Source organism: Netta rufina (genome assembly GCF_964035555.1).
Source record: "Netta rufina genome assembly, chromosome: 5".
Classification (NCBI taxonomy): Eukaryota; Metazoa; Chordata; class Aves; order Anseriformes; family Anatidae; genus Netta; species Netta rufina.
The window spans coordinates 27,332,527-27,359,948 of record NC_140128.1 but is presented as its reverse complement, the minus strand read 5'-3'; the positions used below and the strand labels follow the sequence as shown (position 1 = coordinate 27,359,948).

Genomic DNA, 27,422 nt, shown 5'->3' with positions numbered 1-27,422 from the left:
TACATATTAGATGTCACGGCTCTAGTCTTAGATAAGGTCGCACACCGAGCCAAATTCACCCCTGCAGTGAAAGCCAGGCAAGTTTTACTAGGAATGAATTTGGCTTAATGTGTCTGCCTGTAGTTATGTTTGTTTTTACAAATCCTGTTTATCCCTCATGTAAGCATATTCCTCATATTTAGAAGACTTCTACCAGGCACATGCCAATTCACCTCCAACCCATTAGCTACGATGTCTATTTCTTTAGCATCCCTTGGGGTCCTTTGAGCCCTCAGGTCCATGATGGAGGGTGCTTACTCTTCAGACACCAAAAATCCTCCTTGCCATGCAGGCTGGTGAACGCCCTACCTGAATCCCGCGAGTGCTAAAGGGTAGAGAGGAGTTCATCACAAATTAATGCAAGGAAAATTAGCCCTGGTCCTTTGTATAGAATGTCATCTGACAATAGCTACAATTGATTTTTAGTTGAAATTTTCCAGTGGCACCTTTTTCTCAGATTCCCTCTTTTACATGCTGAGGAGTATTCTGTTTAGCATGTAGGTATGTGTGTTTGATGTCAAAGATCGAATTATTTCTATTTCTGTAGGCCACTTAGTCTGACTTCTGGTGTAAGTACTCAGAAGAAGAGTAGTTATCTACTTTTCATGGATAGTCAAACACAAAAGCTTCAAATTTATCTTTTGTAAGCTTTGTTACTAGGAAATCATTATACAAGGGGATCAGCATGGCTGGATTATGTTTCTTTTAGCATCTTAATACATTAAATACATGCAGAATCTTTTTAGGATACTCCTAAATCTAGGACGCTCTGGAGAAAACACTAGACTTCAAGAGAAATGTCTACAAGAACATAAAGCTGGGCTGCAACAGCCGCTGTTACACTATTTAAGCTTAGAAACTCTCACATCCTGCTGGAATGTAGGCAACATTTGTTTGCTTAAAGACTTCACAGATTGAGGAGAAGCAGTGTGTTGTGAAATGGATAAACTGAGACCATGGGCATTATTATGGCATGGACTTTACTGATAAAACATAAGCCCATGGCCATAGTTCTTCAGTAAGCATAACTTAAATTCATTTAAGCCAGTGGTTTTACATGGCCATAAAACTAGGGTAAAGAAACATACAATATAAAGCTTGATTTCAAATTAAGAAGAGTTACTTCTACAATACCATTTTTCACTTGTTTAATATACTTTATCTTCAGATATCAAAGAGTTACAAAGGTGAAGTGTAAAATAACATCTAGATTTTAGCAATAGAGACTCTGAGTCCTGAGGCTGGCAGCGTGATTTGCCTAAGATCCCCTAAAGATTTGCTAGGGGCCATCTTTCACTCCTTTGTTCTACCTTCTGCTCATGTCACATCTGATTTTACTTTCACTTAACCACTGCATTTACTTGGAATTCTTCAGAAAAAAACTTCCAAAGTTCTATCTGCTATAAATATAACACTATAAATGAATAAGGATTGGAGCTCACGTAGTCTGTTCCTACAGAAATCAACGGGTTGCACTAGAAGTTTGGGGATCAGGAGCTTTGAGGGAATCATCAAATATACATAAAATCTGTGTGTGCAAGTAGAGGCAAATACCCTTTCAAAATTTGCTATCGCAGCACAGCCCTGAGCCAATACACAAAAAGGCACGAGATGTAACCTTTCTCCTATATTGTAATCCAGCCCTTTCCTAAATCGCTGCTCCCCAGCCGCAGTGAATTGAAAGGAAATATGGAAGCAGGCTGCTCATTCTTCTGGGCTGCGGCTGTGGGGGCTTCCTCGAGACCCGCGCAACACAAAGCAAAGCCCCGTTCTGCAGGGACCCGGCATTCCCAGGGGGCCCTGCACATATCCCTCCATTGTGATTTCCCATCCAAAATAGTATAGTGCTTTACAAAAAGCCCAAAACACAATAGTATGACTCAGCAGTTTGGATTTGCAGGCTAGTGGGCCGGCTCCCGTGAAAGTGCCAGTGCTTGTAACCGAGCAGGAGGTGACTCCAGTGCCGGGTGCTTTTCAACCTCGCTTCACACAGGCTGGACAAAGGGATCCAACGATCCCGCTCCAGTGCTGAGGCACTGAGTGTCCTCAGACGCATCAGACAGTGCTTGACACTGAAATAACAGGTGTTTAAGGAGAACATACAGAGAGCTACCATAAGTGGCTAACCTGCCCTGTGATTTAGGAGCATCCCAGGCTGGATACCAGCAATCGTTAAGCCAGCAGATGAGGCAGCTCTCTCGTCTTCCCTGCCTATAAAGTAGGTCTGACTCTGGCTTGCCAGCCTCTCTCAGTTCCCATAACAATACTGTTTGTGAAGTGCTTTGACAACAGAAAGCACCAGCTCTAGGCAGTAACACTCATGGCGTGAGCTGGGGCTGGTGTCTCCAGTCCCCTCCCTTGGCAGGAGAGAACCAGAGCAACAACTGAAAAATGAGGCCAGGTGATGGGAAGCAAGGAGACTGGCAGAGCAGCGATGGGAGAAAAAGCATGAAGGGAGAGAGCATTAAGAAACAGCAGAAATACAAGAAAGAAGAAGTAGCAGGCAACCGTAATGAAAGAGCAGGGGAAAAGAATACGAAAGCTGGTTTAACCAGAAGTGGCCCTCGGGGTTGGTCCCCTGGGGAAGGGGAGCGGTGAGTCAGGCTGCGGTGCTTCCCTGGGGAACTGCCAGGCTGTGAGTCACAAGCAGAGAGAGAGGTGCCTGCGTTTCTTTCGCCCTTGAAGCTATTCCTTACCTCCTGCTAACCACCGGGAGGTAGAGCCTTACCCTCTCAACCAGCTACCCAGCCCTGCTTGCACCATTGTTTTCCTCCTTCTCTGTCTTTTCTCCCCATGATTCCCCTGAAATCAGCCTGCTGTCCACTTGAAACCCTTGTGAAAGCCTGAATTGCCTCTAGTTCATTGGTACCCAGCTGGCCTTCAGCCTTCGCATTTTCTTGTTACAAGAAGTCTTCATGTCAGTAAAGAGAAAGCTTTGTTTTCCCCCCAGTTTTTCCTCAAACCAGACATTCTGGGCAGAATTTTGAAATTTGTGGCCATGCTCAGGTGTGACTTCAGTACCCAAGGTACACACAGGCAGACACTTGAAAACACAGACGCTTAGGGTTTGATACTTTCCAATAAAGCAGTCCTTTGAAATGAAGCATGCTATTTATCCAATTGCAAACTGCTTTTTCCACAGAATTTTTTGGATCTGTTATGTTTTTGTCTCCCTTTAAAGAGGAGACAACTCCAGTACTTCACTATTTTGTTGTTCCAGACTGCTCTATTTTCAGTGAGCACTCCCCCAATTTTCTTTTCCTTTCACAAAAACAGATCATTTTAAAAAATTGGAAGGAAATCATTAAAATGGGTCCAGAGAGTTTCATGTTCTCTTATGAGCTTTCCGCATGTGTCAAGATGTTCTGCCTCTGTACACCCTCAGCACCCAGGAGCGAGGGGGGTGAGCACGAGGGAAGATAACCTCCCTTTAACTGAATGGTCAATGCCACCCGCCAGCACATTTGAGGGGATTTGTATACATTTTCTGCTAAAGTATTACCTGTACTGAACAGCTGTAGGCCCTGAAGCACACACCAGCCAAGTGGCTTCCCTCTGCAGTGCAGTGTCCTCAGCAGACCCAGGGCACAGGCATCCCCTCCTGATGTCGCTGCCAGCTGCGGCACAGACGATGCTTCCCTCCTTCTCGGTCCCTGCAGTGGGTGACCTGCCAGATTTCCCTGAGGGGCCATAAAAGTGAAACAAAGATTGTAAGAAAGAAGCAGTGAACACCTCTCCAGATTTAAGAAGAGACTTTAGTGTAGTTTTGTAAGAGGATCTCATCTCTCTCTTTAATAAATAAAGAATTTGGGTGACACAGGACCTTCTTGTCTCCAGTGGAGGACATTTTTCCCCGCGGAACCTGAAGCTCAGTTATTAAAAATGAAAATCTGTCTCAGCCTTTCAAGTCAGTTCTTGGAAACACCAGCTGTTAAAAAGGGGAGAGGAAAAAAGCAGCCAAACCAAGAGACCCTTTCAGATAAAGCTTCCCTGTGATCTTGGGACCAGCTCGGCTGGATCCGACTACACGGAAGAGAATAGGTGAGCTATGATGCTTGTTACTTATCACACACAAAAGTGCTGAGTTTTCTCTGAGGTGCTCACTACCCGGAGTGCTTAGCTGCACATTCAGACTTCAAACCCAAAGAAAACTCTTTTCCCAAAACTGCCTGATGCAACTCCACAGGCTGGTGGGGGAAATGGATTCTCAGGAGCATTAGAAGTGCTCTGATAGACTTGGGACTTGTTAGTTGCAAACATTCCTCCAGGAAAAATTGTAAGGCATCCTGTTCTGCCAAATTATTTTCAGACTTGTTTTCCAGGTTTTGAGATTTGTCAGAAAGTTTTTTGTTTGTTTGCTTCCTACCAAAACTGTAAAGTCTAGCCACTCTGGTTTTACCGGAATCTGGAGGTGATTTGCCACTGGATTCACTTGGAGATGAATCAGATCATCAGTTTTTTATGTGAGTCCTAATGAGTATACACACAGAAAATGTTATATTTACAATGAATACAGGGAAAACAAAAAGTCGAAGAAGGAAAAGGAGATTTATCTACCTCCACCAATCAAAGTGTTTTGTTTTGTTTTTCTTTCATAGCTATCTTTAACTTTTGTGTTTTATAAAAAAAAAATTAATACATGAAGTGTTTATTAGCATCATTAGCTGAAGAAAATAAAAACAAACACCAGAAAGGATATTCTATGGGTGCTGAAACAGAATGACAGAATGTAGATTTATGCATGAAAATAGAGGACCTGAATTTACAAACAACTGGGTTTCCAGTTCCAGGGACTCTTCTCAAAGATATTCTGAGCTGCCTGAATATTCAAGATCCTGTAAGCCCTTTATGAAACTGATAGGAGAGCCTGTGACTGAAGCAACAAAATAAAGTTATTTTTGTAATTTTCTTTCTGTATTCTTTCTTTCTTTCTTTCTTTCTTTCTTTCTTTCTTTCTTTCTTTCTTTCTTTCTTTCTTTCTTTCTTTCTTTCTTTCTTTCTTTCTTTCTTTCTCTCTCTCTCTCTCTCTCTCTCTCTCTTTCTTTTTCTTCCTTGCCTTTCCTTCTCTCTCTTTTTCTTTCTTTTTCTCTTTTCTCTTTCTCTCTTTCTCTTCCTTCCTTCCTTCCTTCCTTCCTTCCTTCCTTCCTTCCTTCCTTCCTTCCTTCCTTCCTTCCTTCCTTCCTTCCTTCCTTTCTTTCTCTTTCTTCCTTGCCTTTCCTTCTCTCTCTCCCCCCTTTCTTTCGTTTTTCTCCTCCTTTCCTTCCCTTTCCTTCCCTTTCCTTCCCTTTCCTTCCCTTTCCTTCCCTTTCCTTCCCTTTCCTTCCCTTTCCTTCCCTTTCCTTCCCTTTCCTTTCCTTTCCTTTCCTTTCCTTTCCTTTCCTTTCCTTTCCTTTCCTTTCCTTTCCTTTCCTTTCCTTTCCTTTCCTTTCCTTTCCTTTCCTTTCCTTTCCTTTCCTTTCCTTTCCTTTCCTTTCCTTTCCTTTCCTTTCCTTTCCTTTCCCTCTCTTCTTTTCTTTTTCCCCAAATAAGTAGATAAAAATGTCAAGCAGTTGGCAGGTTCTAGCACTAGATATTCCTTTTGAATTATTGGCAGAATTAGGCAATTCTGGTTTTACTCCCACTTTTACTTTCTTGCCTGAGTTTAAATTTTATTGCATCTAGGACTTAACGCTCCACTGTGCTGAACACCCACAATGGTCCCATATTGCAAGAGAACACATAAACCCTCAGCGCTAGGGGTCAAGTTTCTCTACTTTATCTTCACATTCAGGAGAGTCGAGCTCTATTTTTCCACCCTTTTCCATCCAAATATAAATGCTTTTGAGGTCAAACCTCAAGAAGTAACACAGAGCATTTACCAAAATAAATGTAATACGGTATGCTGGTTGCAGCCAAAGGCCCACTTAGCCCAGTGTGCAATCTTTGACAGTTCTTTGACAGAACACACGACACTAACGTGGTATTCCTCTTCCATAGGATGGAATGATAATGTTTCGGTGCTCTGCTGGGACCACATACAACATACTTTGTTAGGACCTGGTTCTGCAAAGACTGCTCTATTCTATATTCTGAGAGTAGCACTAAGAATAATCAAAAATCAGGGAATTGAGAATATGTGCATGTGTCCCAGGTCAGGCTTTATTACGTTCATTAATTCAAAGAACAATGGGAAAACAGACTGGGGATTTTTAAAGAAAAGCAATTAAAATATATCACTTTGATATTTTAAACTTTTTATTTCAAAAGAAGGATTTTCCACCCAAGCAGATTATAACAGAGTTCTAGCCGCAGAGTCAAACAAGCTTATACAGGCACTGAGCCCTTGTGAGCAAAGTGAAGAGCTCCAGAGGTTACACACGCGGCAGCTGTGACATTTAGCAGCAAATGTAATTTTTCATGCAGCAGTACAGGGGAAAGACCTAATTCTGCCAGGCAGCGAGCGTACCTGGTGAGTCCTGAGTCTCCTCTGTGTCTGTTACCAGTAATGCTCACAAATGGTCTTGGTATTTTAGAGTCAGATCACAGCCCTCTGAAGTCAGCTTTCCTTTGCCTTTAGCAGGGAGTGGCTCAGACCTTTACAGAATGAGGCTGCGATGCTGTAAACTTTGTATTTTGTGTTAATATCTAGTATAGTCCCCTCATGAAATCCCAGTAGCAGAGTCGAGCATCTGAGTGGGTTTATGCTGCAAGAGTTGGTCCAGAACATGAGAAGGACACAAATGACACAGGAAGCAGAAGCAAAGTTATAAGAATGAGATGGGGAAAAACAGGAGAGGATAAGAGTGCATAATCAGAGGGAAAAGGCTGGCAGTGAAAGAAACCCAGAGATGAGACCAAAAAAAAACCCTCAAATTATTTTAACATTACCAGTAAAAGGCATATGACCAAATAATTCTTTTGGGCTCATTATTTTTTAATAGAAGGGAAGAGAAATCTTCATGGGAACTTTCCCCTAAGTCATTAGCATGCTGTAGAAATCCTGTTCTGTACAAAGTCTCTGTAGGATTGGGCTCTTCCTTGGAGAAAGTGAAATTCTACAGCAAGACTTGGTGAGGACAGGGGAAGGAAGGAAAGAATAGGCAGGGAAGAGAAAATCAGTATGTCTCCAACACATGAGAACATGTTCAGTGATGTGCAGACCTGCACACCTCGACCCTGGTTGTCAGTGTTTCCCTCAACCCATTGTCTCTAAGGCCATGAGAGAATTTGCAGGGCTGATAATAGGAACCACTGACTGGAAAATGCAAACTCCTGTCTTCAGAGCTTGCAGTAAGAGTCAAACACAAGCCTGAGGGAGGATGAAGCATTTTCCTGAGACATTGCCATTATCCGGGGAGAACCGAGCGTTTTGGTTTTGCTCTCAGAGAAATTAAAAGGAGCAGCTGCAGTGAGCTTTCTTAAAATTTGTTCCCTTCAGAAGAAAACCCCAAGAGCAATATCCTCTCTGTACTGTTTATAGCCAGAAAGTGATTCTCCTCTCAAATACACCTTTTACAATGTGCAACACTTGTTTCTGTCAGCGCGGCCTGCTGAACCCCGCGAGCCCTTCTGTCACCGCGAAGGCCAACTTTCTCCGCAAGGTTAGCTCATGTGAGGAATGTGCAAGGACGGTCAAAACCTGAAATTCAGGCTGGGCTTTTTCTGCGTCACACAAGAGTAAATGTTTCTGCAGTGGTAGAACAGAGTTGGTAGGCCTGATGGTATGTGTAAGGGAAGAATACAGTGTTTTCCAATCCTAAGCACTCAGAGCTCCCTGAAAAATCATTGGATTGACCCCATGCTCTTAAGATAATAAAATAAACATAATCAACCCCAAGCGTTTTTCTTGGTCATGCTTTGCTTTATGATCCATTAGGCTACTCTTAATTTCCCTATTCCAACCATGAGAGCTAGAAAAATAGAAATGAAAACAGAGATGATGACACAGGCTTTTGATTTCAAAAGGTGGGACTTTAGCAAAGACTACCCCCCCGACGTCAAGTTGGCCCTGTGAGGTTTTCAGGAGCCCACCCAGGCAGAGTACCTAGCAAAACCTGTGCCTAAGATTACAACGCATTCTGCAATTACAGAGCAGTGCTGACAATAGCATTTTGTCAGTAAAATAAAAAGAAATCGTTCTGAAGACACATAGGGGATATGTATGGGGGGGGGGAAACTAAATGAAACAAGCAGTTTTGTTCTCTTCTGTTCTGAGCGCCACAGCAAGCTAACCAAGGGGTTATAGGCTGGCATGACATTTCCCTCCACAGATGTCAGTGCGACACTACTGCGCATGATCATGATTTTAGATTAATCTCTTGAATGAGCTGACTACCATGCACATTAATGAGCAACAAAATGCTGGCAGAGTATCTGTCCCCGGGGCTCCAGTCCCCAGGTACGACGCTCGTCTCTGTGCTATTGTAGAGACTCTCCCTGCAGCATGCAGTGAGCTCGGTGGTATAACTTGCCCTCAGTTCACAATTTTCCATTTCAGACTCACTGTCTCTGTCTTGGTTTCGGTCTATTTACTCGGAGCCATTTCTTAACAATGTCTAATTTCCTCAAGGAATCCCTCTGAGTCCCCTCTCTTAGAAATGCTGCCATATCTTTTTTTTTAATCATTGAAAGGCACAAATATCCTTCCTGAGCTCTCTTACCATCCAGCCTGATTATGTACATAGATTTCAGTTTCCATACATTTTCTACACAGTAGGAGTTCCCAAAATGCAGCCTCTGGGGATATAAAGTGTGGCCCCAACTGCGACTCACCAAGATGAAAACAAAGCCGATCAGGTACTGTTTTTACTGTTAATGAGCCTAACCAGCAGGCAGTTATTACTCAGTCTGGAAGACATAAGCTGTTGGAATTGCAGTGCATTCATTTTTTATTTATAGCAATGCACATACAAATCAGAAGTAGCCCTCCAGCATCTGGCATCTTGCCAGGGCCTGACCATCAGTGTGACAAAATTTGAACATCTTGAAGATATAGAATGCCTTTTGTTGCCTTTTTTTTTTTTTTTTTTTGATAGTACTCCCTCCCCCTCCTACTCCCAGCTCCCTCGACTATGAAAAGTGGGCAGCTAGGCTTCATTAATTTAGGATCCAGGCCCCTACTGAAAACAGAAGAAACGAGCCCCTTTTTTTTCCACTTGATGGTGATGTACAAGTCAGACATGCACTGATCTTCTTGTAAAAAAGCCTTTCTGGCAAATTAAAGAGCAAAAAAGATCTCATGAACGTGAATCAAAAAAGAAATAGGTTCCTTGGGGAAGATGCACGTTACTACCCTGCTGATCTGTTAACAACAATTGTAAATACCTCACCCAAAATCACAGCGGCTCCGAAGCATTTACCTGTGGAGGCTCACAGAGCCGCACCAGGACAGTGTCACAGGAGGAAAGTAATTCTCCTCACCTTGCTACCAGTCAGTGTCCAACCCGACCCCTCTCCTGCGTCTGAGTTCCAAACCTCAGTAACCGTGTGGCAGACTTGACAGCAATCACCATTACTCAGCTGCCAGCTGGGTTTTAAAATCTCCTTTCTAAGTGCTCTTGTTATGTAGGCTTTAAAGGCAACCTGACAGGGCGCTGCTCTGCGCTGAGGAGCCCGATCCTGCGCCCCTGAGCTCGGCGAGATTTTGCTGTTGGGCTCAGGGAAGGCACCCGCAGCCTGTGGGTGCGAGCAGCGGTGGAGTAAGTGAAAAAAGGGTCAGCTGCTGCTTGGAGCGCGAGGGCTGGTTTTTGTTTGCCTTAACCTTCTCAGTGAGGGGGTTTCACAGTGACACGGCTGGGAATTTATCCTTGCTAGCCCGGGTGCTGGCTCTGCGTAGTGCCCGCACGCCGGGCGGTCCCTCAGGGTACCCGGCGTTCGGCTGGGCGCTAACGGCTGCGGGCAGCGCGCCGGGCACGGGGCGGGTTGTGTTACCTGCGAGGCCCGGGCCCGGAGGGGCAGCGCTGTGCGGAGCGCCCCGCTTTTAGCCACTTTTGCCTCCGCTCTCCCTGAAGAGCGCGGCCGCTCGGGCTGAGCCCTCCGCTCCGCTCCGCCCCGCCCCGGGGGACCGGGGCCCGCCGCGAGGGGCGGCTGAGGCGGGAGGGAGGGAGGGAGAGAGGGGCCGGGCCGCCCCCCCCTCCCCTCACGCGCTGCGGCCGTTGCCCCTCGCGCCGCGCCCCGCCCCCGCTGCCTCGCGCAGCGCCATTGGGCGGCGGGCGGGGCCGGGCCGCGGGCGGGGGGGCGGTGCCGCCGTCAGCTGTTCGCGGCCCGCCCGGCGGCCGCACTCCGGGGCGGGCAGGCGGCGGCGGCGGCGGCGGCTCCCGCTCCCGGGGCGGCCCCGGGGGACGCTCAGCCGGGTCCGGTCCGGTTCGGCTCCGCTCCGCTCCGCTCCGCTCCGTCGCAGCTCGGCTCGGCTCGGCTCGGCTCGGCCGGTCCCGCTCCGCGGTGAGTGCCGGGCTGCGGCCCCGCTACCGGCGGTCAGGGAGCGTGCCCCGGGGCGGCGGCTGGGGCTCGGGCTCGGGCTCGGGCTCGGTCTCTCCGCGGCTGCCGGTGCCGGTGCCGGGGGGCAGCGGCTCGGCGGGGAGCGCGGCGCAGCTGGCGGCCGGCTTCAGCTTCAGCTTCAGCTTTGTTTGGGTGCTGGCACGCACGTGTGCGCCGAGCCCGCCCCGCTGCACGCCCGCCGCCGCCTGTCAGCGCTGCGGGGCTGCAGGGGGAGCCCGGGGGGGCCGCGCCGGGCCGGGCCGAGCCTCTGCCGGGCAGGAGGAAGCAAAAGGCCGGGGGCAGGGCCGGGCTGCGGGGGCTGCGGGTGACAGGCGGCCGGGCCCCCCTCTCTCCCCTCCCGCAGGTACCGGTGTGGGCTCCCGGGGGAGGTGGGGGCGCCGAGCACGTCCTCACGAAGCTGTTGTTGCTGTCTCCTTCAGGCCTGAAATTCCTCTCGCTAGTCTTCCGTTCTGTTAAGTGCTTCCTCGCAAGCCAGAGCAAAGGAAGAGACGGGAAGAGGTGAATTTCACGGCCTGGTTTGGAACGGGGTGGAAATCCTGGAGATGGATCTCTTAGGAGACTGTCTTCCAATGGGGTTAGATGCACAGGTAACAGTCAAGGGACTCGTGGCTTTTTTGGTAAACCTGCTTCTAATGACTGTGTGTTGGCAAGGAGCTCTGAAGGAGTGCTGTAGGGTTTGTTTCTGTGGTGGTTTTTCTTCTCCTGTCTTTGTCCAGTTTTGTGCTGCGGCAATTACAGAAATCTGCCTTAAACCCTGATGCTGGCAAGTGTCTGTTCCTTTAGCAGCAGGATGAGCCCATGCACTGACTGTGTGCATAGACCTCAGGGTGAGACAGGTAACGGAGCAGCTGCGTTGCCAAGTTTGGGAGGTGTCTTGCGTTGAGCTGAGGGAAGAGATGGGAAGTCGAAGGGAAAGTTGGCCTGTTCAGGGAGAAGTTAGAGAGAGAGAGCTTCACAGACACAGCTTTGCCAGCTCTTGTGAGTTTTGCAACCACTGGGATTTCTTAAAAGCCTGGCCTTGCAGCCTTGTGATTAGGAGCTTTACTTCATCAACAGTCGGGGAAAAAGTGAATGGGGCATACCATAAAGTTCAAATGCAGCAGGCCAAAGCAGAGCAAACCCCAGAGAAGTTGACTGGCACAGGATAATTTGAGGGATTGGGGTTGCTTTTTACAACTGTGTCTCTTGATGTGCTGAGGCTAGGGGTTGGCTCCCTCCTTGTGACCAGTTGTGGGATTGGAGTCGTGGGTGGAGTCTTGGATGTGTGAAGTTTGGCTCTCTCTGGCCAGGCACTCGAGGACTTTCCACAAAGCCCTGATCTTTGCCACTGAGTCACTCGCCTCTCGTGCCCATGCAGATGGGCTGCACTGGGAGGGAGGGGGGCAGACAGGCACAAAAGAAGGACCTGTGCCTTACTGTTGGAGCAGAAGGCATTGTCTCCTGGATGTGATTCTTGTCTTAGCTGTTTCCTCAAATGTCCCTTTATTGCAGGAGCAATGGATCGCCCCAGCTACCTGGAAGAGGACTATTCTAGCCTGGATGGGCTGGACGATGACGTGTTTCACTCTGATGACTTTGGACTTGCAGGTCAGCCTGGTGAGATGACTGCAACAGGCATTTTCACACAGAACCAGTCCTACAGCTGCCTTCTGGGGAGGTTTCAACTATTTCCCCTCACACACTGCTGTGGTCCCGGTGTCAGGCATCCTGAGCAGCAGGACAAGGCAACTCAAACACTCAGCCCGTCCTCTTCCAGTCAGGATGTTATGTTGCCTTGTGGAGTCACTGAAGAGCCCCGGAGACTCTTCTATGGTAAGAGCACTCCAATGTCACCAGCTTTTCAGCAAGGAAACTGTCCCTTCAGCACTTCCCCAATCAGGCAAAGTTTCTTTCATTAGGGCATTTAATTGAAGGACTTAAATTATTTTGCTTCTCTCATACTCCCTGAGGAGAGATGACTTGTATCTTCTTACCCTTGCTTGTCACTGCAGGATCTAGGCGCTTGCTCAGTGCTTCTGCTGTACTTGATACTCCCTTTTTTTTTTCTTTTTCACTTCTGTCACATTTTGTTGTACTGCTAGACATAAAAGTGTTCACCATCCTTCATATCCTACCGTTTGCCTACTTTTTTTTAACCTTTTGTGCTGTCTCATCCACATGGGAAGACTCCTTGAAGTTTTCAGTGGAGAGATGGAAATGCAAAAATCCCCACTTAGTGGGACAGCTTTTAGGTTCTTTCATGGAGTTCAAGTTGCTAAATATGTAGCATGTCCATGCAGTATTTTATAAGTAACTGATAGGACACTACTCAGCTTTGCATATCTGATCCAACCTTATTTCATATCGGTCCAACTAAATTCCTGAGAAGTCTGACAGAAAAGATGCAGCAATCTTTAATGGGTGACAACTTGAGGCAGAAATGTTGGAAAAAGTGTAGAAAAAACAAAACCAGCACCTCAGCACTTCGTTAAACTGTTAACAAGCAAAAAAAAAAAACAAGTGCAAAAGATCCTATCAGTCATTTGATTAGGGGAAGCAACACAATGTTCTGCTTAATGGATATGTCTACTTAAAAGCTGAGCAAATGTTTTACTGCATGCTTACAGTACGTGGTCATTGTTTGGGCTTCAGAAACTGGACTTTAAAAAGAGTCAGAAACTCAGGATTATGTGCAGTTCTTTCAGTGTGCATGAAGCATACTGAATAGAAGAGCTATTCTTTGTGCTGGGAGAGCAACTCTTCTGATCTCTGTCTTGTAGGGAATGCTGGTTACCGTTTACACGTCCCTCCAGTTGGCTTTGCATTGGATCCACACCTCCAAGAGGAGCCTCAGGAAGGTCAGCAGGAGGCACGTGCTGAGGTGCAGATTGCACGGAAGTTGCAGTGCATTGCAGACCAGTTCCACCGGCTCCACATACAGAGGGTAGGGTGTTTCCAAAGGGGAATGTGGGGGCTTACTTATCTAGGAGTGGTGCTCCTGAAGCCTGGCTCCAGGCATCAGCCAAGCAGGCTGCTGCCTGAGGCAGCAGACTGCCAGCAGTGATGAAAGCTGTGGTATCCCTGTGTGTTTTGCTTATGCTGGTTTGGTGGCTCTTCGTAAAGATTGGCAAGTGGAGAGAAGAGCATGTGTGGGATTGGATTTGCTGCTTGGGAAGGTTGCTGTTGCTATTCCAGCTCTTCTGGTTCAGCAGCAGCAGGGTCACTGGTACTTTCTCCAGCTGTCTCCCCCTTGCTTTTTATTACAGCTTTTACTGTTTTCCTCTACCCTCCTCACCACCAGCATTGTCTCTTCTGTGGCACAGCTGGCTGGCTGTGGCTTATATCAGTTCCTCATCTTGGAGATGACAACAAGCCCAGAGTCTGTTTTGACACTCCTTGTTGTTTAGGGATAGTTGTCTCACGTGTTGCAGTGTATTTTGATTGTGCTAGACTTGCTAGCAGCTCCTCTGTGAGACAGTCCTAGCTAGTGTCTCAGACTTGTGACTAACTTCCTCACAACAAAAGACAGCTGTAAGATGCCATCGAGTCTGAAAACCACACTCCAGAATCTTATTTTTGTTTTCTATAAAAACAAAACAAACAAAAAGAAGAAACACTGCTTTTCAAAGAAACAAAATAACACCAGCATCCTTAAAAACCCAGATTCTTCCTTGCCCTCCTTCCTCTGTTGAATAGTGAAGAAATGAAAATCCCAGCCATAGAGTTTGGCACAGGTGACCAAACTTTAGCAGTAGGCAGCACTTTTCTACTTGTGTGCAAGTCCAACAAGGTGTTGTGGAGTGTGTACCCGCTTGCATATGAAGAAGCTAACGTTCTTGCTGACTTCAGAGTGTGACTCCAAGTGAGTCAGTGCCCTGTAACTGTGGGGATCTGTTGCAATTCTTCTCAAAGGTAAGTGAGGATCTTTGTTTTGGTCAGAGAATGTGGCCTGTGGCTGGGCAAAGTTTTGGTTCTCTTTGTGACATGAAAGACATGAGGGAAACGGGGTTCTTCATATTCAAACAGCATGACTATTAAAGAAGCTGTAAGAGGAAGATTAACCTGTTGAAATGTAGATAGGGCTATGAATGTCATTTTGCAAACTACAGAAAATGAACCACCACAAGCTTTTCACTGTATGTTACTAGATTGAATGGGGTTTTCCCCAGTGCCACCTTTTCACTAACAGTAGCTGAAGGGCCCGCTGTCTACAGCCAGGGTCTCTCAGCTAAGGGAAGGTTTAGCCATCTCTGGCGTGGAGGAGCCCTGGAGCGAAGTGGTGAAACTGGTTGTAACCTGACCCTGTTCATCTCGGGGAGTGTACCTATCTGATGGCTGTGCCTTGGGAAGGCATCCGAGAATACCCACCCAAAACCCTCTGAAACTGCCCTTGGTCTGGCTTTTGCAGCCGCGGGTGAGCTGCCGGCTGCGTGTGCAGCAGGGGCTCCCAGTACCACGCTCAGGACTGCAGCCAGGACTGCCCGGCCAGCCGAATTGCCGTCAGCCAAGCATGTGGGAGAGTTAGTAAACAAAAGCATCCGCCTGCACTACCCAATCGTGCAGCCAGCAGAGGAGGAGCTCTGCTGTCTTTGTTTGGACTGGAAGAGCAACAAGTAGTAAAGGAGGGGGAGCTGTTCAGCCATTTAAATTTGAAAACAAAACAAAAATACAGAACCTTAACCAAGGATGGAGTAGTTCAGCCAGTGGTTCTCCACAGCCTGACCCTGGGATAGGCCTTGGCATTTGGAGCTGTTAAGGGATTCTTTCTTGTCTGCCAGGAAAACTAAGTACCGAGGCACAAATTAGTGTCTAAGGCACTTTTCCCCACAGAGTGTTTTGTTGTTATGCCCAGTCCCTTCCCTCCCTACCCTGTGTGGAGGTTTTCCTTTGGCTTTTGGCATGTATCTCTCGTGCTGAAGCCCCCCTGTCCTGTGTGCAGTGACTCTTCCCAGCCGATTGCTGAAGAAGAAAGCAAGTCTCTCTGGAGACACATGAACTGGTTTACAATGTGTTGTGGTTTGGAAGTGGCAATCTGAGACGTGGAAAACTGGGCTGTCATTTAGCTTGCTGTGAAACTAATCCCAGATTTGGATGCCCCATTCCAGCCCATCTCAACCATTTGGTCAAAACCAACTTTCCAGAGTGGTGTCTTGAATCAGATTTAGAAAACCACAAAGTTAGTCACACCAGTGTGGTCTTGTGAAGTCCTGAGAGAGAGCGAGTCTGTTTTTCAACAAGCTGTGCCCCTTCTTGGAGACTACAAAACATCTTATCTGAGAACCTGTGAAAAGAAGGAGTACATGCTCCTTCAGCAGGCGTTCGGAGAGACTTCTGGTGTTGGAGTAAATCATCTGGCCAGCTGAAGAGTTGTCCTCACGTGGCTCTTGAGTTTTGTGAAACATTCCAGCAGTTCAGGTATGGCTCTCATTTTGCTACTGCAGCAGAAAGGCTGTGTTGACACAAAGGCTGCTGGTTATTGTACATCCCTGGCTGCGAGAGGGAACTGAATGGGCAATAGCTGCTGAGGTTGACGTCATTGAATTGTCATTGGACTCGGCAACACACACTGCCTAACCCCATCCCACACTGGGAACCCTGGGGAGTCACTGTTATCTCTTCCCTGGGCTCCCTGAGCTATGTGGTATTCGTTTTGTGGTTCTTGGCTATACAAAAGATTTTTGGGTATGCATCTTGTAAGAATAAGAAAATTGGCTGCACCTATGCTTGCTTTTGGCATGTGCACCATTTTCAGGGTTTTATTTCCTATTAATATATTCAACAGAATATGGTAGTTTAAAACCTGGCTTTTCATCCTTAGAACAGTGCTAGAGCAATAACACAATGTTCCTAGCACTCTGTGACTTTAATATTTTTAAGATCCTAATTTATTAGGAAAGGATTGAGCAAAGCTCAGTGTTCCTAAAGTAACAGTAGTTGATTCAGTTTCCGAAGAGCTCTTTGGATGATGCGTGAGACCACCTATGTATTCTGAAGTTCTTCAGTACCTTTTACCTGTCTGAGGCTGTGTAGCCCCTGGCAATGCTTCCTCCATTATGCGTTTCTCACTCTGCCCTTGGAAAACAAACATAGAGCCAAATCATGCTTTCTGAGGGAGACCTCAGTACCTGTCCCATCTTTCTTGCTTTGGAGCAAGCGTGCCTCTGCCATGGGATCTGTGTGCCTTCTGTCTGAATTGCTCACTCTAACCCAGCCTGTGACTGAGCTCGAAGGGTACACTCAGCGCTGTGGAGAGCAGAGCTGGGCTCTGTGTGCCTGCTGCTCAGTCAGCAGAGATGTGCTGCCTGGGCTGCCTTGTCCAGGCCATGGCAGCAAGCGCTTGGGCTCTTCCTCAGGTCCTCACTGCACTTGACCTCTCGTGCCTTGAGGAGGGGTTTCAGCTTCAATTGACAGTGAATTTTGTGATCTGACGCACTGCTGGAAGGAATGCGAGTAGAAAGCTAGAGGCAGCAGCAGCAGTGCAGAGCCACCCTACAGGAGCATGTGGGTTATATAAGCGTGAGGTGGGTGACACCGTACATCAGTATCACACCCCTCTGGTTTGACCTGGTCCATCAAGGCATTGGAACGCTACAGCTTCTTCCAAATAGAATAACTCTTTTGAAGCAGGCTGCAGCTTTGAGGGGACTGTTTTTTCACGTTTCTTCTTCATGGTGATAAGATCACTTCACAGGGGATAAAATTGTCTCTTTAAGAGCCAAGGAGTGGTAGCCTTGAACAGTTCTGGGCTCCAGTCCAAGCAGAGCCACTGACTTGCTGTATGACCTCAGACAAGTCTCTTGACCTCCTTGTGCTTCAGTCAACCCATCTGGAAAGCTTGGTTTAAAAAAAGCTGAGCCTCAATGAGAACCAGATGCTGAATCAGAGCTGAGCTTTCTTGAGTAAATAAGTGCATTACAAACAACAACAAAGCCCCTTTCCAACACATCAGGAATCCTGCAGTTGATTTAGATATGCTGACCATGCTCAAATAGCCTCCATGAATCTCGCTATAGAAAACTTTGTTTCTGAATATTCCCCACTTGGTTCAGCAAATAACTCTTGCTGTCACTGTGCCGTGGGCCCGAGCAGCCTGTGGAGTCTGGATGCCTATAACCACCAGTTATGGACAAGCTACCAGACATATACCCAATTGCCTCAAGTTAATGACACTGAAAATGTCCGGGAGGAAATGTTATTTTCCTTTGAAAGTGAAACTTGTTATGTTTTGCATATTTTTCCCCCTCTGTGTCTCATGAGAATTATTGAGGCATCCTCTGAGACACTTCTGCTTATGCAACAGGGAGACTGAGTGTCCTGTCAGAAACTTGTCAGTGCAGGATGATGGGCGCATGGCATTACATGTGCAATGCTCACCCCAAACTCCACCACGCTTTCTCCATTGTCTACTGAGGACATTCAGGGAATTTTTAATGGTTACTTTTTAAATTTTTTAACTGAAATTGTTTACAAGAAACTGTCTGTTATGACGACTATACACTAAAAGAAAAAAAAAACTTAATGTAATGCAGAGATTCCCAAACTGTCCTGCAGCTCAGCCTGTAGCACCAGCAACTCCTTACTTGTACCTGCAGTCTCTTTGAGGCTTGGGGTAAGTGCTTTCTTTCATTTGTTTCCAGAGTAGGTTAGTGCATCTCAAGATCTCTGCTTCTGGCTGGTTCCTGTTGCTGCTGCGCAAAGCAGGGGATCTTCTGTTCAGCTCTGCTGGCTGTGGGATGCCAGTTGGTGCAGAACTTGAGCTTCTGGCTCAGGATGCAGGAGTGTGGCATGGGAAAGAACCAGGCTGAGAACTCCCTATGTGGGTGAGCCCAGTTTAGAGGGCAGGGGAGAGGCTGGGTATGAGGCTGGGAAGACTGAGAGGCAAAGCTGTAGAACTGGGATACTAGGCTTGAGGAATTGAGTATGCTGTAGTGGGGAAGAGGAGTTCATGCAGTTAGTGGAATCAGAATCTAGATAAGGGAAAGTGGGGACAGATATTTTCTTAATTTTGTTCAATTTTTTTTCCATTTCGACAAATGACAGTGAAGGAAGTGGTGGGCTCAGAAGTGCACCTTCCCTCATGTCTGTAAGTGACACTGCAACCTGTTGGCCCTTGCCTTGCACCTGTTCTGATGTTTCCCAAATCCTGCTGCCAGTGGAGCTGATTACTTGACATTAGGTTAAAAGAAACTTGCTTGACCCTTTCAGTTCTGACATGAAATAAAATTCTTTGGCGTGTTAAGAAAGGAAATGAAGAGCAAGAACATAAATCCATGTTTCTCCTATATTTTGAATGTTGCATGCACTTTTGGTTTCCTTTCTGTCTCTAAAAATGATACAGCAGAACTGCAGAAGGTTCAGAGAAAGGCAAGAAGGATGATGAAATTTCCAGATGTGTAAAGAAAAAATGGCCTAGGACTGATAAGGCTAAGAGACAGAAAGCAAGGGGGATATGGCAGCAATATTAAACAGAAATCAAAACTGATGTGAAGGAATGGATAAACTTGCTTATCCCAGTACAAAGGCAAAATCAAATCAACCTAGTAGGAGCCAGCACAAAGTAAATAAGATGTTTTGTTTTGTTTTCCATGCAATAAATAGCTCTGGAGCTCTTTTTCAAGAGACATTGTGCATCACAGTTCTTTACCTGGGTTCAGGGGGAACTAGCACAAGTTTATGGCCATAGAAAGGGTCACTAGGTAAACAGAAACCAGATCTGACTCAGGAAGTCGTAAGCTCAAAATAGTTAGATGCTGAAAGAGTATTAGGGGGAGCTATTGCGTATAGTTGCCCTCTGCTTTTCCTCAGGCAGCCACAAAAGGCTGCTGTTGGAGGCTGGGCTGTATGAACTCCTGATGTGGTAGTTGCATACAACCATTATGCATTAGTTTAATAAAAAACAGAACTTTTGCATCAGCATAATCTATTCTTTTTCTCTGTGCTTTCATCTGACAAAAGATTTAAATATATTATGGTTTTTGTTCCTGCTTGAAAAAGTGGATAATGTTAAAAAGCAAAACTTCCTGCCTAACTCTGGTAGAGGAAGTGGGCAGAGGATAAGGGAGCCTGGTGACAGGAGAGAAATGAGGACTCTGTAACAGACTGCTGTGAATCCTTCACATAGTGTGTTTTGAGGCAGTGGGGCTGCAATCTCAAAACATCATGACTGCTGCTACTAAAGGATATGGAATAATCCTTTGGGGCAGTACGAGTGATATATAGTGAACTATTTTACAGTATTTCTGACATCACCTGCAGTCTCATGGTGTGCTTTAAATAACATACAGTACTTCTTGTTCTCCTGTAAAATCCCAGTGTTCTTTGCAGGCTGTGCTACATTTCTTCAGTTCTCACAGTACCATGTGAACCACAGCAGCGGTGATGTGCTCTCTACTCAGGGCAGTCAGACAGTTGAGAAATTATTTTTCAATTAAGAAATAATTGTGGTAATATCCCACTTATTTTTTAGTGTGGGAGAGTAGGAAACGCAGGTTATAACTTGTCTGAGATCATGCAGTGATCACTGACTGGAACCCAGTAGTTCTGCCTCCAGTCCACACTCAGATTGGTTGATCTTATTAAGATACTGCCATCTCTTAGGGGGATGATGAGATGCTGGGACTGATTATTTATGGTAGGAGTGTGTATGTTTGTATTTTACTCAATTAAGTTTTATGGTGGAAAGGCAGGGAAGCAAGGGCCCAACTGCAGAGTCCTCCTTTGTTTCAAGCCATTGAAGAGGAATGTCCTGCTAGCCTTTTGTAGTCTCTGTTTTGTTGTTTTGTGTTTTTTTTTTTTTTTTTTTTTTCCTTGGTAGCTACCCTCGCCAATGGCAAAGTAATCTTTCTGAGGACTGCACCGCAGCTGAAAGAATAGCGATCTAAAAATAAAGTGGTGAGGCAACTCCTTTAACCCTAATGAGGCCTTCTGATGTAACCCCTTACCCCTGGCTGGTGCTGGGGAGCTGCAGCCGCCCTTGGCGGGGCCCTCCGAGCAGCCCCGAGCCCCCGGAGGCCGCGCTGACCTCGGCGAGCGAGGAGACGTGGGCTGAGGGCGCCGTGCGTGAGAAGGGATCTGCCGGGCAGTGTTTGCGCTGCGGCTGCCGTGTTTATATCGCTCGCTAAATTTAGCCTGTGAGTCATCCGAGCTGCTGACGAGAGGCGGCTGTGCCCGCAGGCTCTGGCGCTGCACCTGCCTGCCCGCGGCTCCCCCGGCGTGCTCGCCCCGCCAGGGTGTTGTCCTGCAAAACTTCCCAAGTTTTACTTTGACCGAAACCCCGAGGTATGCTGTAGTCACTAGGGGGATCACCCCCATGCAGGATGGTGCCTTGGAGTTGGGGTAAACGCTGAGTAAATAAATGTGCCTCCGCTGCCCGGCTGGGTGCTGCGCTGCTCTCTGCAGCCCTTGCGGAAGTGGAGGGATGGCCTGGGCGTCTCTGCTGTGCCCTCGCCTCTGCAATGATGAGGATCAAACCCTCCTCAGGCACTGTCCTGCGGTGAGGCAGTCCCAGGTGTGGCCTGTGGAAGTGCAGGACCCTTATTTGCCTCCCCCTTCCCATCCCTGCGGTGGAAAATAACTCGCCGTGCCCCCAGCCGGTGCAGCGGGCCTGGGAAAGCGCTGGCCGGTGGCTGCCCTTCCCAGCTCGCAGTCAGCTGCCTGTTGCCATGGCGCCTGTCTGCTTCCACTTCCTGCAGCCTCGGCACAAGAGGAAGGCGCGAGCGAGTGGCTGCCTGCTTGTTTTTGAGCTGCGAGACGGCCCGGGAAGGGCTCACCTGCCCCACTGTGCCCAGGGCCCATCTGAGGTCTGCTGCGCCCCACCTGGGTGGGTCTCTGCCCTGCACTGGGTCCCTCCCCTCCAGGTTTCCCTGCACACACTCCTGCGCATCCTTCTCCTCACAGGCACGTGTTGCTTACCTCGCCTCACAAAGCCCAGCTGGGGCTGTGGCCAAGGGAGCTGTTCCTGGGAGAAGTCTCCCTCCACCACAAATGTTGCCCATCACAGCCAAGCCAGGGGCTCTGCGAGGCGGGAAGGGCCTTGTGCTGCCAAGCTCCTCTTTCATGTGTTCTCTGTTGCTGTCTCCTTTTCCTTTTTTTCACTTTTTAAGCATGCATTATTCTTAAGTCATTCGGAATCACAGCTGGAAAGATCTGGATTTGACTTCTACGGGCCTGCGTTTCTCTCTCCAACTGGGGACACCTCCTGTAACCTCTGTTGCCTTGGGGACTGTGACTTTCTAGTCTTTCTGAGCTGCAGCATATTTTGTGGTAGCACAATGCGCCTCCAGCCACCTGGCAGCCAAAACAGCCTTCAGCGATGAGTCAGCAACTGCTCCCGGTGTGCGAGTATTTTTGTTTTCAGTGAATAAATAAAACCCCAACAACTTACTGCTAATGCTTGTATTAGTCATTAAAGGAAGAATGATGTTTTTATGTGCACATATGCCAGTATTCTTCTTTTGCTATAATATTGCCATTTACGTCCATATTTTAAACTTTCCGGTTAGGACAGGATCGGACTTTGACCCTTAATGATCTGTAAATCATGAAGCGAAGTCAAAAACCGCCCATATGCTGAAGAGGGAAGACAGGTGCATGCTTCAGTATGTGTGATAGAAATGTGCCATACCCACATACAATAGGTGTATATGATGAACGTATTCTTTATTTTTCAAAGATATAATGGCACGTCCGTCAGAGGGAAATGTGAATCCTATTCATTTATTAAATCTTTATGCCTAAGGACTCAAGGAGCTGGCAGAGGGACAGAACTTTCTTTTAGGTGTATTAGCCATGCTATTCTTCCCTTAAGCACCATGTTCAAGGGCTTGAAAGGAGCAAAAAGCTTTTGATATCTGGGGTGGTTTTTGACAGATGTATATTTGTATACTGACAGTGTTAAACATGTATTAGGAGTAATAATTATGGGGAAGGAACAAATGTCAGGTCAGTTCTGTCTCTTTTTTTTTTGTTTGTTTCCAGGAAGGTTCTTGCAATTTTTATGTGTTTGTTTACCAGTTTTCTGGCTTTTACCAGCACAGTTCATGGAGTAGGCTTTGCTAATGTACTGTTACTTCTCTGTATAGTACACTTTTCCTGTAAAATGCCCTTTCCTTTCCTTGTGACTCACTGAAGCATTCATGTTAACATCTCAGACAGACAGTCTCTTAAGGATATCCCCTTTAAAAAGCCACAGCTGTGATAGGAAATGTTTTTATGTGTTTCCAGCTTTGTGTTGACTTACTGTATTCACAACTCTAGTCTTCTTCAGTCTCAAGTAGTATAGAGGGCAAAAGGGGTTTCTTTCCATCTTGGAAAAGGAGGTTTGAAATGTTCCTTGTGTTACTACTACAAGGAGGTAGCAAAGAGTTCATCCTTGATACCTTACTGCAGTAGTGAGTCTGAGGATTGAAATGCTTTGGTGAGGGTGCAGTCAGCATAGCAAAGCTTAGGAAAAACATAAACCTGTGCCACAATAGCCTTGAGTCTGTAAGAGTTGACTTGAAACATACCACATCTGAAAAAAATCAGATGTTGAATTCATGGAGTCATTCTCCTGGGCTTTCTGTCCTTCCTGGCAGCTGAACTATACCACAAACACCAAAAACAAAAATAAAAAATAATAAAAAAAATCCAAACACCCCCCCTCAAAAAAAAGAAAACAGTCCTGAGATATTTGAGTGTTTTGGTCTTGGCAGAGGCATATCTAGGGAAAAGCTACTGAAACTGGCAAAAAGTACTTTTTTTAGGCTCAGACAGATCTTTCTATAAATTGGTTTCTCTATCTCTATTGCAAAGAATATCTGCGGCTCCTGTCCCACATTGAACTGGTGCCGCAGAAAGCAGCTCAGCCCAGCAGTGAAGCCGTAGTTTTGTAAGCCGTGGTAGCTAGGCTTGCCACTGATGGAAGCAGTCCAGCTTGCTCCTCTTTTCTCAGGCTGCCTTTCTGTTGTGCTGGCACAAGCATCAGTTTGACTACATGGTGATGTGGATCAGATGGATTGGGGATGAGCTGATCAATAGTGGAGGTAGCTTTTTTGCCAGGTTAGTGCTGGTCTTAATCACCTTCCTGCTCTGGTTCACTTCCCAGCACCAGTGCAAGGAGAGGACAGTGCAAGCAGGCTACTGCAGTCTGCAAGCCAGTGAAAGTGTGTGTGAACTGCAACCCCATGGAAGGAAATGCCGGCTAAATATGGACCCAGGAAAATAGAAGCCCTGCAGTCTAAGAATAAAACCTAGAAAGCTGCCCTCGGCCTGCTTAGAGGCTGTAGGCAATAGGTTGCCTAGTGCTCCATTTTTTAACTTCGAAACAGAATTAATGGTATGAATGTCCTTCACAAAGTGATTTGAGATCTTAAGCTTTTATAAGGAAGGGAAAACAAGGCTGAAGTAATTCGTACTCAGCTCTTCCTTGCATGGAAATCTCATTGACTGTCTCAGGTAAATAGTAGGAAGCATTTTTAACTGGAGAAAGAAGAAAATGCTGTACCCAAAAAGTAGCTTAAATAGGCAGTGAAATTAACATGGTAGAGTATGAATATTAAAAAAAAAAAAAAGAGAATTTCAGAATTACTGCTTGTGATACCACATCCCACTGGTTCTCTTGCAAGTCTGTAGCCCTTCTGAAAGTAAATATCTAAGTCATATTTACCAAACAAAACCAAAATCCAATGCTCTTTCAAAGTCCTTTTCCACTTACATAAATAAATAAATAATAAAAAGGAGGATGAGCTCTCTCCTTCCACTGTTTTTCCCTGAACACAACCTTTTTCTTCTTCTTTTTTTTTTTTTTTTAACCTATCACAGCGAAGAACAAAGAATCATTGCTTCTAAGGTGACATTGTGACACTTAGAACTTAAGGAGTAGAGAGGATATTAAGGTGTGTGAGAAGCCCAAAGCAGCCTCCTGTGTGAAGTGGGACATTAAATACAGGGATTCCTGCACATAGTTGTCCTTCTGACAGGGTAGTTGAAATTGTGCATGCCAGATCAGCTGAGATGTATTTCAAGTTCAGGGATTTAGATACCAATTTTTAAACTTCCTTTTACATTTCCTATATTAGCTCCCTATAAGACCCCTCTTTACCCTTTTGGCTGCCAATGGAATGAAATTATCTGCCACAGTGACAGTATTGCCTTCAGAGCACCTATAGTATGTTTGTCCATCCTGTTCTCCTAGCATAGTTCGCTGTTTGTGGAAACTGCAGCAGAAGTTACTGTGCTTGCGGGCTGCTTCATTGACATGCTACACCAAAGATCTCCCTTTAAGGATTATTCAGCTTAAGCCACAATAGCTTGGTAAAAACATGGTATCTAGATGTCATCAGAACATTGTGGTTCCACATGCGTGTTTGAGCAGGCTTGGAAGTGTGGAAGAGGGTGAGAAAAATCTCTGAGTTTGACAAGGGAGGACAAGCCTGGTCAAACTGAGAGGTGAGCGGCAAAACAACAAGCATCTTGCTTTTTGAGAACAACTCGGGCGTTGGTAACCCAGCCCCAGAGGACAGTTTATGAAAGACTTGTTTTCATCTAAACCCAGCCATGTCTGGACAATCGGGGCCGGTTACTTTGAAATAAGTGATACCAGGCTCTAGAGTTCCCATCTGTGGGCTATGCTCCAAACAGGCGGGTGTCGAAATGTGTGATTAGAGCTGTGTGAGCTCTTCTAAATCCAGGAGACAACCATTCGGTCTTGAGGGTAAGCAGAACGAACCACTGCTAAGATGCAAGGTGAGCACAGGTTTTCTGAAGCCTGTCTGGTGTGTGCTTGTGATGTGTGGGCACGGATCTGCCCATGCTGAGATATGAACATGACCAATACTGGGGAGGGCTTTGAAGAACTGCCTATTGACACGTCTCCAGTATGCTAACTCCAGTTGCAACTCTCTCTTATTTGTGATTACATAAAGAAAGCCTTGCAACCGTGTTGTTCTGCCCTGTTGGGCTACTCTAAGTTGAAACATCTTGTTCATATAATGTGCTTCAGTGCTCTCGTGAACTCCTGTGTACTGAGGCAGAGTTGTTGGAAGCCAGTCTTCTGTTTCCTTGTCTGCTGGGGATGGGGGTGGGGGGACTGGGGCTGGGGCTGGTTTGTTTTGTTTTCCAGAAATGATCGGTCCTGCTTAGCAAATATGGAATTCTGGAGGAGAAAACAAAGCCCGACTTCTAATAGAGGGGTGGTTATTGAGGTGAAATAGTATCCCAGGCTGGGCAATGTAAAGAGAAACCCACCTGTTTGTGTGAGATGCCATTAAAGTGCGGGAAGGTGGGGGGATAATAGGAGCCACTTTTGCAGGGCGATTACACACAACAAAAGAAGGAACAGTGTCCCTGCCCCAAAGCTGCATTATGGAGCCTGGTGTCCCCCTGAAACTCAACTCCCATGTTTCTTCCCTGACAATGGGACCTGAAATAACCTCTTGGTTTGGGTTTTTTGTGTGTTTTCAAGTATGTTCTTGCTTAAGGTTTAATTGGCTCCAGTCAGTAGGAAAGGGCTCCAAGGCTGATTATTTATGGCTTACTGTCAAAAGTGGCTATAAAAAGGGCAGTATTATCTTGGAGATGCTGGGAAGGAAAATGTGGTGGGGGGAGGGCGGGGGAGTGTGTGTGTGCACGAATGTGTTTTCTTGTACTAGATGAAATCAGAGTTTTGCTGTCTCAGCAGTGTGGTTTAAATTGAAGATTAACCCTTTGACCTTCACGGTGTCAAATCACTTACAGATGGATCACCAGTTATATTTTTTTCTTTTTTTTTACTTTTGGGGTGAAGGGGGGCTTTTTTTTTTAAAAAAAAAAAAAAAAAAAAAAAAAAAGGTTGTTTGTTCATGCAGCTGGGGCTTTTGAAAGGCTCAGAAGCCAATCTGATTAAAAACAGCACTTGGCTAAACTCTGCAAAATCCTACAAGCAAAAAAAAAAGTTTAATCCTCTTGTGCACAATGCATAAAGGGTCTGCTCTTTTCTTTTTGTAATGTTAGAGCTACAATTATTTCTGGAGAACTTATCATTTCCCTCTCTCCCCTCATCCCTTGCTGCACCCCCTTGTTATGCTGATGGGATTAAAGTGTCTGCTCTTGAAAAGTGTAACTGAGTTGTTATTGGAAAAGAGAAGTGGTATGTTGCAATTTTAGAAATATAAATAACTTTGTTTCAACTGTTCTTCTCTACAGCATCAGCAGAACAGAAATCAAGTGTGGTGGCAGCTTTTTCTCTTTCTACACAACTTGGCCTTAAACGTGGAGGCGAACAGGAACCACACTGGGCAGAGGTGAGCTTCACCCACCTGTTTCAGGCCACATCCAGTCTGCAGGGAGCACTGAACAAACACTGGTTCGGGGGAGAGACATGCACACCGCCGGCCGGATGTGAGGACTCTGAAATTCTTCTACTCGTCTTCAAGTTTGGGGTTTTATGGACTCCTCTTTGCTGCTCCCTGCCCTGCGAGGCAGGGAGCTCTTGTCCAACACTGTCGAAGGAAAGCCAGAATGTGGGTGTGTTTGGTAAAGCTTGCTGCTGGGTCCCCGCACCGGTAACCTCTGTGCAGGAGAGGCAGGTATTAGGCTAACAGCTTCCTCTGCCCTGTTCGTTAGTCAGTGATAGAGTGCAGGAGTGTCATTTTGGCTGCTAGTTAAAGGTGATGTCGGAATTGATGACTCTAAACACACTGTGGGTGTTTTCACGAGCAGAGGTGCTTGATTCCTCCACGAAGAAAGTTCTTTTTAGCAATGAAGCATTCAAGTAGCTTATATCCAGCAGCTTACTTGTTTTCTGAGTGGGTTTATTTCTTTGTATCTTATGTGAGAGAAAATCACAATGAAATCTAATCTCTTAAATCTTTCCATTGGGCAGCAGTTCCAGCTCTCTCACATGAAGTCGTTCTTTGTCGTGGCCACTGATAGACCAAACTGTTTCAGTACAACATTCTTAAAAGCCTTTC

At 46.3% G+C, this 27,422-nt stretch overlaps 1 protein-coding gene across 1 annotated transcript; it reads left to right on the top strand.

The window, feature by feature from the left end:
- Nucleotides 1-10,321: 10,321 nt before the first annotated feature.
- BMF (Bcl2 modifying factor) lies at nt 10,322-26,757 on the top strand (the record flags this gene model as incomplete). Its single annotated transcript, XM_084288251.1, has 4 exons — nt 10,322-10,458; nt 12,007-12,327; nt 13,275-13,438; nt 26,656-26,757. The coding sequence occupies exons 2-4, from the start codon at nt 12,012-12,014 to the stop codon at nt 26,755-26,757; spliced, it is 582 nt and encodes a 193-aa protein (XP_084144377.1). The 5' UTR covers nt 10,322-10,458; nt 12,007-12,011.
- Between the last annotated feature and the right edge of the window lie 665 nt (nt 26,758-27,422).